The 12,335-nt window shown below is 50.8% G+C and overlaps 1 protein-coding gene and 1 long non-coding RNA gene across 2 annotated transcripts in view; one reads left to right on the top strand and one right to left on the bottom strand.

Annotated features, from left to right (window-relative positions):
• Window positions 1–219: 219 nt before the first annotated feature.
• PHF21A (PHD finger protein 21A) overlaps window positions 220–12,335 on the bottom strand; it is a 215,033-nt gene continuing 202,917 nt past the window's right edge. Inside the window, 4 exon segments of the mRNA XM_078148326.1 lie at window positions 220–999; window positions 6,854–6,957; window positions 8,644–8,719; window positions 10,841–10,996. Of these exon segments, the coding sequence (XP_078004452.1) occupies window positions 745–999; window positions 6,854–6,957; window positions 8,644–8,719; window positions 10,841–10,996 (591 nt within the window). The 3' untranslated portion in view covers window positions 220–744.
• Window positions 6,951–8,569, top strand: LOC110224050 (uncharacterized). Its single transcript, XR_002328852.2, has 2 exons — window positions 6,951–7,101; window positions 8,092–8,569. It is a non-coding gene; the product is annotated as an uncharacterized LOC110224050 (long non-coding RNA).

The raw sequence follows: 12,335 nt of genomic DNA on the forward strand, positions 1-12,335 counted from the left end.
GGGCTGCTCTGGAAAGATTGGGGGGAGCCTGAGGTGGTGGGGGTGGGGATCACCCGCCAAGGTGGGAGCTGGGTGCTCAGGGAGAAATAGACCTGGGAGCCGCTTGCCGTGGCCATCTCCTGGCACCCGTCCCCTCTCCCTCTGCCACTGATATTAAATACTGCTTATTTGATATACTTTTCCCACCCTTGCGCCCACCCCCTCCCCACCCTCCCCTGCCCTCCCCGCCCCTTCTGGGCACTGCGATTGCTTAAATCTGGATTTCCTTTTTTTGTTGTTTTTGGTTTTACAGTCGTGAGAGTTTAGAAACAGGAAAGCCCACACACTCTTTGGACTTCTTTTCCCCACCTAAACCAACTGCTCAGCGAATAAGGATCTGAAACCTTCTCTCCTCTTCTTCCCTGCTCCCCAGCCCAGCCCAACCCAACCCAACCCCGCGTGGCTGTGGAGGCTGCTGCAGGCACACACTGGTGTAGAATAGAGAGAGTAAATATATATTTCACTTGGCACGGTGCTGGCAAAGCACCCCCAGCTGGCACTGTTTCATGTGATGCGGTCCAGACTTTGCACGTACACACAGAATAAGGAGGATCGATTGGCAAACTCCGGCACCACCTGGCACAAGCATCTTCTCTCTCTGGAGCCAAAGCTTTAACCAAAGGAATCCTGCCCTTCCCAGAAGAAACCCGGCTCGGCTTTTCTGGCGTTCTCGGGTCCCACTGCCAGCCCCTCGGCTGGGCCCCGTTATTTAGTCTCTTCACCCTTGTTACAGTTCACTGTGCAGCTCGGCGAGGGCGCGGGCACCGGCGTGGAGGGTGCCGCGGGCGCGGGGGGCGTGCAGTCTGGGCCGTTGGGCACGGCCGCCAAGCCAGCCTCAGAGTTCATGGGCTTGGACAGGTCGATGCCGTGGATGAGGCGTATCAGCTGCTTGACCTTCTCCAGGGAGCTGTGCATCTCCTTCTGCCTCGCCAGAATGGTGTTCTTCATTTCCATGCATTTCTGTAGCAAAAGAAGGAAGAGGGCAGGGGCACTGAGTGGTCGGTCCTTGGTCCCCCGCTCAGGGGTGGGGGGTGGGGGTGGGAGGAGGCGAGCAGGCCACTGGAGAGAAGGGCTCAGGGGCAGCCACCAGAAAGCCATTTTTCTAACAACATGCCCTGTGGCAGGGAGCATCTTTAGGCCTGTGCTTCAGAGCCAGCGAGAGGGCTAAAGAAGAGGGAGAGAGAGAGGGAGGCAGAGACAGACAGACAGAGAGAGGGGGGTAGAGAGGGGGAGAAAGACAGAGATAGGAGAGACAGACAGAGAGACAGAGAGAGGGGGAGACAGATTCAGGAGAGAGAGACAGACAGACAGACAGACACAGAGAGAGAGAGAGAGAGAGAGAGAGAGAGAGAGAGAGAGAGAGAGAGAGAGAGAGAGAGAGAGAGAGAGAGAGAGAGAGACTCTGTGTGTGTGTGTGTGTGTGTGTGTGTGTGTGTTGGGGAGGGTGTTCAGCCTATTTCTAAGCTCCCCTTCTCCCCCGCTTCCATCCAGTGAGCCTGGCCTCCACCCTGTTCTTCATACACAACTCCATCCATGGTTCTGGGCCCTCTCTCTGGCTGTCCCCAGACCTGGAACATTCTCCCACCTCTGCTCAGACTACTGAGTTCCCAGGCTTCCTTTAAGTCCCAGCTACAATCCACTTTCCCACCCCCTCTGAATTCCAGTGCATTCCCTCTGCTAATTATTTCCTATTTATCCAGTACACAGCTTGCTCTGTACATATTTGTTTGCATGCTGTCTCTGATCAGAATGTAATCCCCTCGTGGGCAGGAACAGTTTTTGGCCTTTTTTTTGGTATATGCACAATGCCTGGCACAAAGAATGTTCATTGGCTGAATGACTGTCAAAGGTTAAAGAGAGCTACGGAGAACCAGACTGAACCTGAAGGCACTCCAGGATCCGTGCCGGTCCCAGGCCAGCACAGCCTCCACCTGGCCATCAGAGTGCACGCGGCCTCTCTGTCTTTCCTGCCTCACTTTCTAGGCAGCCTCTAGTTCTGCTTCTGACAGGTGAACATGGGGCCACAATATGTGGCTAGGGGGAAGGGGGGGGAAAGTCCCTGAGCAGCCTGCTTCCCAGCATGGGCTAATTAATGGCTTTCCCGCCGTACCCCCCCATGCTGTAACACACATTCCCACACCCACACAGCTAAAGGCTGGAGGGGGCTGGTATGCTGCCCACCCCCCCAATCAAAGTCGGAAGAGGAGACCTCCGCAGACACGGTCCGGCCCGCCCCTGCTGGAGGAGCTGCTTTCCACCCTCCCCAGCAGGTCACACCCCAGGGTCCCCCTGAGGCACTCTCTGCCCTCTCCGGCTCCCACCACCGAGAAAGAGCTCCTCATTCTTCCTTTCAGAGCCAAGCAGACCAAACGGAGCCCCTGTTCTACGTGGTCAGTACTTGAGGATTGTCCATCCCCATGACCTTTCTCGACCAAAGCAGCCCAGTTCGACATTTGAGACCCTTCCCTATTCTGTGGGAGCCCTCTACATCAAGTCCCTAGAAGGGAATACCGCAGGGCGACAGTGGTCTGTCTGCCCACTGGGGCTGAGGGCAGCAAGGCCAGTCTCTCCTGGTGCTCCCTATGCCTTTCATAATACAGCCCAACATCCCAAGGAACTCTCTGGGCTGCCGAGCCAGACCTCATGGCTAGCTCACTAACAGCCAAGATGTTTGGGAGACAAAGTGCTTTCTAGCCACGCCTCACCCCCATCTTGCTCTTGTGACCCCGATTCTATGCCTCAAGGCAGCTGGGCGGTACAGTGGATAGAACTGGGACTGGAGTCAGGAAGACCTGAGTTCAGATATGATCTCCCATGTCCACCAGCTGTTTGACCCTGAGCAAGTCACTTAATTTCTGTCTGCCTCAATTTCCTCATTTATAAAATGGGGATAATAATAGCCCCTTCCTCCTGGAGTTGCTGAGAGTATCAAATGAATGGCTCTGCAAGCCATAAAATGCCACATAAATGCTTGCTATCATGTCATTACCATCAAGATCAAATCCCCTGTACGTCTCCCCCCGCTCCTTCTCTTCTCTGCTGTTCGGTAGAAGAGAAAAGAAGGCCCTCGCCAAGTCCAGCCTTTCCCTCTCCCTGGGCCCTCGGTCCAATCCCCATCACCCCTCTCTCCCCTGCACAGACGGCTTCTTCACTGCTTCGGGCGCCCTCTCTCTCTAATCCGGAATATCTGCTGCTTCCTCCTTTGCTGTTGTAAACATGCCCAGATCCCCTCACGTGCAGTTCACCCCCCTCCTGATCCCCAGACCCTCCCGTGCTGTCCTCTTCTCTCTCCTCAGACACCCAGACTCCTAGAAAAGTGAGGCGGCCCTCCGTGCTTGAACTTCACTCCTCGCTCGTTTCTTGACTTCCTACAGCCTGCTCTGGTCACGGTGACGGATGGCCCCTGACTTGTTCAGTCCAGTCTTCATCCAGGCCTGAGCCTCTCAGACAGTGAGAATCATCCCCGCACCCTGCAGCTCCTTCTCCCCTGAGATTTGGGTTGTACTAGTCTCTCTCATCCGTACACCCCTACTACACGTGGATGCGTACTAAATATAGTCTTTGTGATCCTTCTTCTGTTCTCTCTTGGAGACCTCATTAGCTCTCCTGAGTTCAACAATCACATTCGAGTAGATGACCCCAAAACTTACATTTCAAGAATGCTTGTTAAATTACCCTAATACTAATATTTTTTTAACCCAAGTATGACACTTCACATTTGACCCTACTAACTTCTATTTTATTCGATTAGTTCCAACATTCTGAGCCTGTCAAGACTTTGTTTTCACCTAGATTCTTTCAGCATCAGTGCTCAGCCCTCCCAATTCTGTATCCTCTCCAAATCTGATCTTTGCCTGGTATCCAAGAGAATGGCACAAATGTCAGAGGGCGCAGGGCTAAGCCCAACGTCCCTGGGGAGGCCTCCTGCCAAGCTGACAGCAGACCATTAATGACTGCACCTTGGCTATAGTCATTAGATCAGTTCTGTATCCACCTACCTGTCGTAACACTGGGCCACATCTTTCTCTCTCTTCTCTAAGGAGAAATACTATACGTTTATGTTTTGCTCAAGTTTAGGTAAACACCATCAACAGGATTCCTCTGAACTACCGAATCAGTAACTTGGCCAAAGGAGACGCTTGAAGAAGCCATGTTTGCTCTCTGCGCTTACTGTTTCCTCTCCTAGAGGCCCACTGACCATCTCTCTAACAGTGTGTTCTAGAATTTTGGCAGGAATTGAAGCGGAACTTGGCTTACATAGTTTGTGAGCTCCATTTTCTTTCCTTTTTAAAAAAAAATTAGCATTTATTAAGTGCCTACTATGTGCCAGGCACTGTGCTAAGCATTTTATAAATATTATATTACTAGTTTCTCACCACTGAGTTAGGTGCATTTATTATTACATTTATATATGATTTATTTTAAATATATAAATATATACATATATACAAAAAGTATATAAATAATACACAGTTTATTTTAAAATTAAGGAAACAGGCTCAGAGAGCTTTAGTGACTTGCCCAGGGTCATACAGCTAGGAAGGGTGTGAGGGAACATTCGAACTCAGGTCCTCCTGACTCCTGCCTGGACTTCTGTGCACTGTAGCACCCCCAGTTCCCTTGTGGCACCTTTCCCAGCCGCGATCACTAGTAGGGGCTCACCGACCGCACCTGCCAGTGTTCAGTGAGGGGACAGCCCTTTGAGGATCTTCTTTATCTTGGGAATCTATCAGCCATAATTCTGTTGTTTCCCTTGGTGAGGCAAACAGATGCCCAGTAAGAACCGAGCAGCTCTCACTTGTCTCTGTCACTGGTGATTATTCTAGCCCAGGGCTGGGCAACCTGTGGCCTCGAGGCCCCACGTGGCCCTCTAGGTCCTCAAGTGTAGCCCTTTGACTGAACCCAAACTTCACAGAACAAATCCCCTTCATAAAAGGGACTCTCTATGCAGGACTCTACACAGGAGTCGGTCCCAACTCTCCATCCAACTGCCCCTATACACACTGGTCCTGCAGTGGGGAGCCCGGAATGTCTGCTCTCCACTGCCCCTTCCCAACTGTCCTTTCACCATTTCTCAGCAACCTCTCAATTAAAAGTATCTACCCAACAAGCCTGCGACGCCTGCTGCATCATGGTACCCAGGCCACTCTTCCTGCCTGGAACTGTCTCCTCCCTATTATATGCTAGGGGACTCCAACACCCGCATGGACGCTCCCTCAGACTCACTGACTGCCCATGCTGTCGGCCATCACATTCTGCATCTCACCCTTTGCTTCACAGCCAGAGACTCCGGCCTTCCCACATCTGATCATAGCCTCCTATTACTGCCCCTCCCCCAAACCTATTCTCTCCTTGTGGCAACCCCCCAAACTTGGGCCCCTTTACATTTCCCTCAGCTGCTACTCCTCCTCTGACTTCGTTTTTCTCTCTTTCTAATCTGGACCAGTTGGCTACCGCCCTGTACTCCATACTCTCCGACCCTCCTCCAGTCCTGGGGCTGCTTGTCCCTGGCCACAGCTCAGCTGGATTCCCACCGCCACCTGCCTCCTCCACTCCTGCCCAGGCGCTTATGGGAACCACACCAAGCGGGCCTGCCGTGGCCAGACAGTCTGTGCCCTCATTCCTCCCTCACTGATCCCCCAAGTCCTCACACAGAGTAGCCCAAACCTTCCTACTGCTCCATGAGCCTCACCTGTCTCTCATAGCTTCGGCCATGCTACCCCAACTACCCCAACTACCCCAGCTGTCCTCTGCCCTTCCTCCTCTTCTCAGTTAAACTCCTAAAAATGTTCACTTATGGCCTGTACTTCCTCTCCTCTCACTCCTCCAACATTTGCGATGTGGCTTCTCATCTCACCACCCCACAGACCCTGTTCCAGGCTGCCTTCTCTCCTGCAGCTCCCCGTGCTGTCTTCCCAGGTCAGACTCTACCTGAGCCCCCACTCCCCTAGCTGTCTCTGTTCCCGACACTTTCTCATGGTGACCTCGTCCACTGCCACTGGCTAAAATCTCACCCTGGGCAGATGCTGCCGTCTTGTTTCTGACCCCAGCCTCTCTTCCCAGCTCCAGCTCCGTATCACCAACTGCCCAGTGGACATTTCTGATCCAGTGTCTGAGAAACACTTTCCATTCAACACATCCCAAACTCACCCGTCAACAAAACCTTCCTGTTTCTGCCAGGGGCCCCAGCACTCTTGCAGCCCTGTCACCTTGCCCACACACCTAAACTGTGCCCTAGGTTGCCAAGTCTTCGCATTCTTTCCCATGTGCTCTGCTCACACAGGCAAGGCCTCGCCTCAGGCCCTCGTCCCCTCTCCCCACTACCACCCCTCCTCTACACAGCTGGCCTATGACCCTCCTGGAGCGTGGATCTGACCGGGAGGCTCTTGGATGAGTCCGACTGCTGTCTGGCCCTGGCAGGCATGTCCTCCCAGCCTTGGGCTCCCCACTTGTGGCGCCCTCTTGCCCACACCTGTACCTCTGTCCTGGCAGCTGAATGCTGTCCCTCGTTCCATTTAAGATGCAGCTCGAGCACCGCCTTCCACAGGCGTCTTCTCACTCACTAAATACCTGGGGTCTACCGCTTTGCATTTGTTCTGTCTAGACTTGTACGGGCACACGGAGCGGCCCGTGACTGAGCGGAGCAGGGGCCGTCCCGCTTTCCCATCCCGTGGCCTCACCAGGACCTGGCAGTAGCAGGCTCCGCCCCAAGCCAGCCCAGCGGGAGAGCCAAGTGGGCTGGTCTGAGTGTGACCCCTAGGCCGCGGAGGGAGGCCCGTGAGTGTTAATCAGGAAGTGAGCGAGGTCTCCTTACACTTATAGAATTGCTGAGCTGCTTCACCTTCTGCTCCAGCTGCTCCCGCTCCTGCTTTAAATCTGAACTCCATTTAAGCAGCTTCTGTTTCTCCTCTTCTTTCGCTGTAACAGAAAGGGGAAGGTACTTACACGCGGACCCTCCTAGAAGACACCTCACCACCGGTACCCACATTCGAATGGCCACCACCTTTGGACATGGGTCTTATCTCTCTCACTTTACAGATGAAGAAACTGAGGCTTAGGAAGGTAAGGGGCCTTCAAAAGAGCACAAGGCTCGTGAGGGTCCGGGCCAGGACTCAGGGCAGGCCGCCCCTCCGATCTCCAGGGCTCTTCCCACTTCCAAGGGGGTCTTTTGTGCGGACGTGGGCACCCCCAGGACAGGACTGTGCAGGAAATCCCTGAGCAGTCACCTGAGCTCTGACTTCTTATCTACTCAACTCGCTACTTTTTGAAAAGGAAATCTCCCCCTTCTCCTAACTTGGCCATAGCTGCTGAGGGCAGCTGGCTCTCCTACTCACTCAGCTTCATAATCCCGGAGTTTTCTTTGATGACATCAGCTGCCAAATTTTGCCCATCTGCCAAATTTTGCCCATCATACCTACAGAATCTCTTTCAGATCTAGCCCCCCTTTTTAATTTGCCCTGAAATCACCCTAAATTTTGGCCCTCTATCACCTAGAACAGCAGTTTGGGGTTTTTTTGTTGCTGGTGTTATTGTTTTTGGCTAGGCAATGGGGTTAAGTGATTTGACCGGGGTCACACAGCTAGCAAGTGTTACGGGTCTGAGGCCAAATTTGAACTCAGGTCCTCCTGAATCCAGGGCCGGTGCTCTGTCCACTGTGCCACCTCGCTGCCCCACAGAATAGCAGTTCTTAAAGTGTGGTCTGAGGACCCCAAGGGTTCCCCAACATCCTTGAAGAGGCTCCATAAGGTTAAAATTACTTGGTATTTTTGAGAGTGGAAAGGGTCTGTCTTGAGACTCTCGAGTTTGAGAACAGATGACTTAGTGGACAGAAACAGTCTCCTTAGCTGTTCTTTCTCCTCCCAGGCTCTTAGCTCCCCAAGCCATTCCTCACGCAGTGAGCTTCCTAAGTAATTTTTCTAGTTGCATCTCTGCTCAAGAACCACGGGTGGCTCCCTGCTCCGCACTGAATTATCATAAAGATTCCTAACCCTGGAATTCAGTCTTTCACATGCTGACTCCAAGTGGCCTTTCCTGTTGTTTTTTCACACACAGAGCTTTCTGGTGAAAATGGACGGGCTTCCATCCTGCAGCCTGCTGTTTCTGTTCGTGCTGTCATGTGTGCCCACGATGGCCTCCCTCCCCTCTGATCTCTCTTTGGAGATCTGCCACCAGCACTGGCTCTCTCAGGAAGTTTGCCCTGGTCTCCCCGGCTGGCAGCAATCACTGACTTCTCAGTTTCTCACTTCTGCACATTGCCTTGACATATCTGTCTCATTCTGGTCATCTGTAGACAGGTTTCCTCTTTTTCCTAACTAGGCTGTGAGCTCCTTAATAGTGGGTACTGTATGTCCTATCCTAGCACCTAACGTTACGCCTTGCATATAGTAATCACTCAATCAGTGTTCACTTTGTTGAATTCAATTGATGGTACTGAGTTTTTGGAAACTATGGCTCTAGGTTAACAGGTTAACATTTCTTGCTTCTTCACCAAACTTCTCATCTCTTTCAATTAAAAGCTTTTAATTTTAAAGGTTCAATTTACTTTTAAAAGCCAATGTGGCTTCCGACCAGGGATGATGGAATGAGGTCACTACCATTCTGTACCTGCTTTGTAGGCAATATAGGAATGAACAATTGCTAAAGTCCCAGGCCAGGGAATCGCTTCTTCCTTTTTCAGCATCTGAAAGAAAACACCAAAAACATTCCAACAATCAGAATTTCACTTTGAGAATGGGGCATGCACACAGAAAAACCTACCAGGTTGTTGGCAGACATAACCTTGGAGAGACAGTGCCTTCCAATACAAAGACTGACGGAGGAATGTAGCTGGTTCTGGTCTACATGGGCCCTTTCTCACGAGCATTAGTTTGGGATGACAAACCAGGAAAGCCTCTCCTTGGCTTTCAGCTTCTGCTCAGGAAAGCACTGAGCTTCCACTTCAGAGGAGGCCTGGGAAAGGTGACAGGAAGGGAACAGCCTGGCCACTGCCCCAGGGCTCAGACAGACAGACAATAGACAGGACCCCTCTAAGCCTTCAAACGATGCAGCACAGAGGTGGACTGTGGGCTGTGACCTCCTCCCTACCTCCTCCTGCCCCTGGGATGCTATCACTGACACTGATAAATTGGTGTGATGATGGCAATTAGAGCAGGCTTAACCGTGGTCTCACCTAGGCTTTCTCTCAATTTTCAGCATTTTTTTCCCCTTTACAAAAATATTCAATAGAACTCAATAACCCAGAGCTTGATCAAGTGGAAAATATAAATTACCTAGGGAAAAATTCCTTATTTGATAAAAACTGCTGGGAAAATTGGAAAGCAGTCTGGCAGAAATTAGGCACAGACCAACACCTTATACCACATTCCATAATACATTCTAAATGGATATGTGATCTTAATATTAAAGATAATACTATAAAAACTTAGAAAGAAAACAGATCACATGCCTCTCACAGCTAAGGGTGGTCAATGTGTTCATAACTAAATGAAGGACAGATGCTATCACAAAGGATAAAATGGATAATCTGAAACTGAAAAGCTTCTGCAAAGACAAAACAGATGCACCTAAGACAAGAAGGGAAGTGGTCAAATGGGAAAATATCTTTGTATCCAATTTCTCTGATAAGGGTTTGGTATCCAAAATATATAAATGATTAATATATATATATATATATATATATATGTATGTGTATATATATGTATGTATGTATATATATATGTATGTGTGTATATATGTATATACACACACACACATACATACACGTAAGCCTACGAGTCATTCCCCAATGGATAAGTGTTCAAAGGATACGAACAATCAGTTCTCAAAAGAAGAATTGCAAAGTATTAATAACCACACAAAAGAATGCTCCAAAGCATTAATATAAGAGAAATGCAAATCAAAACAACCCAAGGTTTCATTTCACACCCTACAGAGACAGATGAGATGGGATGAGAGGCCGGGGTCTCCCACTCAAGCCTTCCACTCTCTATTACCATCTTGGTACGGTCTGGGAGCATCCCGTGGACTTAGGTTGTCACAAAGTTAAAAGAGAAAACATGAGCTTTTCTCCAGCCAGGAGTTCTGGGAGCTGAAACAAAGTAGTCCTGGGCTTTTTTGGCTTCTGGGGTGATAAGAATTTATCCAGGCTCCAGGGTCTTCCATGGTGGAAAAGTGAGATAGTGCTTTATAGCTCGTTTCCTGAAGCTGGTGCCAGAGGAGGTGAGTGATGGACCCACTGCCTCTTTTCCTAAACAATCAGCTGGGCATTTCTTCGTGGGAGATTTTATTCTTGGGAGAAGCTGAACAAACACAGAAGGTCCAGGCACTGGGTCGGGACTGTTCTTGGGGCAATGTGGATTAGAGAGAAGAAGACAGAATGCTGTGCATGCTGACAGTCTAAGGGGACAAAGGCAGTGACGGGTTAGCACAGGTCCTTTCCACTAAGGGTTGGAAGCTTGTATAAATCTCTATTTCCAATTGGACACTCAGCAACCATGTCATGAAGAGGCTGGAAAAACTCAGAGGGAACAATGACCATAAATGCATATTTTGTGAGGTGGGGAGAGGGCAGGAGCACCAGCTCAGCACACAGGGGAGTGCTGGCAAGCATTCTAATGGGGGTGGGGTGGGTGTGTGTGTGTGTGTGTGCGCGCACGCGCGCTGCTTCTAAAAGGATACTCTCATCCATATGCATCAAAAGCGAGCTGATTCCAAGTTAAGGGGCAAATGTGTTTCATCCACCTAGCTGGGCTGGTCATGCAGGGGTCAGAGTGTCTTCACCTCCCTGGCCCTCACACAGTACCTGGTCTTGACATTTGGGACAGATCCACATGCCCTTGGGAATAGTTTTCAGAGGAGGGTCCAGACAGTCCAGGTGATACACACGGGAACACGTGTCACACATTAACAACTGCCCACTTTTCCTGCAAACGCTGCAAAAATCCTCATGGATATCACCCTAAGAAATTGAGAGAAAGGGGTGAGAGAGAGGGCAGAAAAGTGAATTTTGACTTTTGATATTCATACCCTAGATGAATATTTTAAGCACAATCAACTGCTATGGGCAGAGTGACAAGCCTTTATCACCTTTCACCCAGGTCCAAGAGAAGGAGCAGAGAGCTGGCAGCACACAGACTCTCTACCTTCCTCCCTCCCTCCCCCAGCCCTGCCCTGGACCTAGTAGACTGGCCACCTGGGATGCCCTGCTGAGAGCTCTGATGCTCCCCAAGGGGCTAAAATGTGTTTCAAATTTTAAAGTCAGGGCTTGGAGAAATCCTCTACAACCAAGAGGCCCCAGGTTTGAAAAGGTGATGCCCTCAACATTTTTTAGAGTTCTGTGAAGGAGGCAACAAACACCCCCTGAATCTCAAGCTTTAAAGTCATTTTTGGTGACCGAGGGTGGGAGTGTCAGAGCACAGCCCAAGTCCCTTCATCTCTCAGGGCCCCCAAAGCCAACCCATCCTGCCCCTTCATTGTACAGATGAGGAAACTGAGGCCTGGAGAAGAAGAGTGACCTGGCCAAGGCCACCCAGGCAGTAGTCAGCCAGTCAACAGACATTTATGAAGCCCTTATGCTAGCCAGGCCAGGCTCTGCACACCTGAAGGGGGTAGGAACCGGGCCCAGCTCTGCAAGGGTGCTCCTTACTCTGAGCCAGTGGTCATTGGCAGCATGATGCTGACCCACCCAACAAAAGCCCTGCAGCAGGTCTGGGAGAGCTACAGCTCTGTAATGACGGTGGCCGAGGACAGAGGGGGCTGCCACTCTGGCCCGAGTGTGGGCTTCCTAGAGGAAGCAGGGCCCTGGGTTGCCGTCACCATCTAGGCTGCCTGACCTATGGGCCTCATCTAGAGACTCCACATGAGGGACAAAAGACTAGGTAAGAGAAAAGTCACACTCAGCTGTGACTTCAGAGGGAAATCCTGAGGCTGCTGTGACAGAGTGGCAGGAAGCTCGTGGGATCCCTGAACAAGAGGGGGAGGATTTCCTCCTCAAGGAAAGGCAAATTTTCTATACTCTCACCAGGTGATCTGGTTCCCTAGAACTAAGGAGTGGACATAGTTACCAGAGTACAAGTGGGCAGATTTTAATCTTTATTAACAGGGAAATGTTACCTCTGGGCAATAAACTAGACACTTGGGCCCTGCAGAAACAGCCAAACCTGGGGTGACGAGCTACTCTCCTTCCTAAGATGCCCCTCTTCTCCTCTGCAGGGTCAATCCCTCGCACCTCACAGCCCCTGGCTGTGCACGATGGTAGCAGCTCCACAAAAGCTCACGCAAAAGAGGCTTCGTGGCTT

Source organism: Phascolarctos cinereus, unplaced genomic scaffold (genome assembly GCF_003287225.1).
Source record: "Phascolarctos cinereus isolate Bilbo 61053 unplaced genomic scaffold, phaCin_HiC Scaffold_9;HRSCAF=440, whole genome shotgun sequence".
Lineage (NCBI taxonomy): Eukaryota > Metazoa > Chordata > Mammalia > Diprotodontia > Phascolarctidae > Phascolarctos > Phascolarctos cinereus.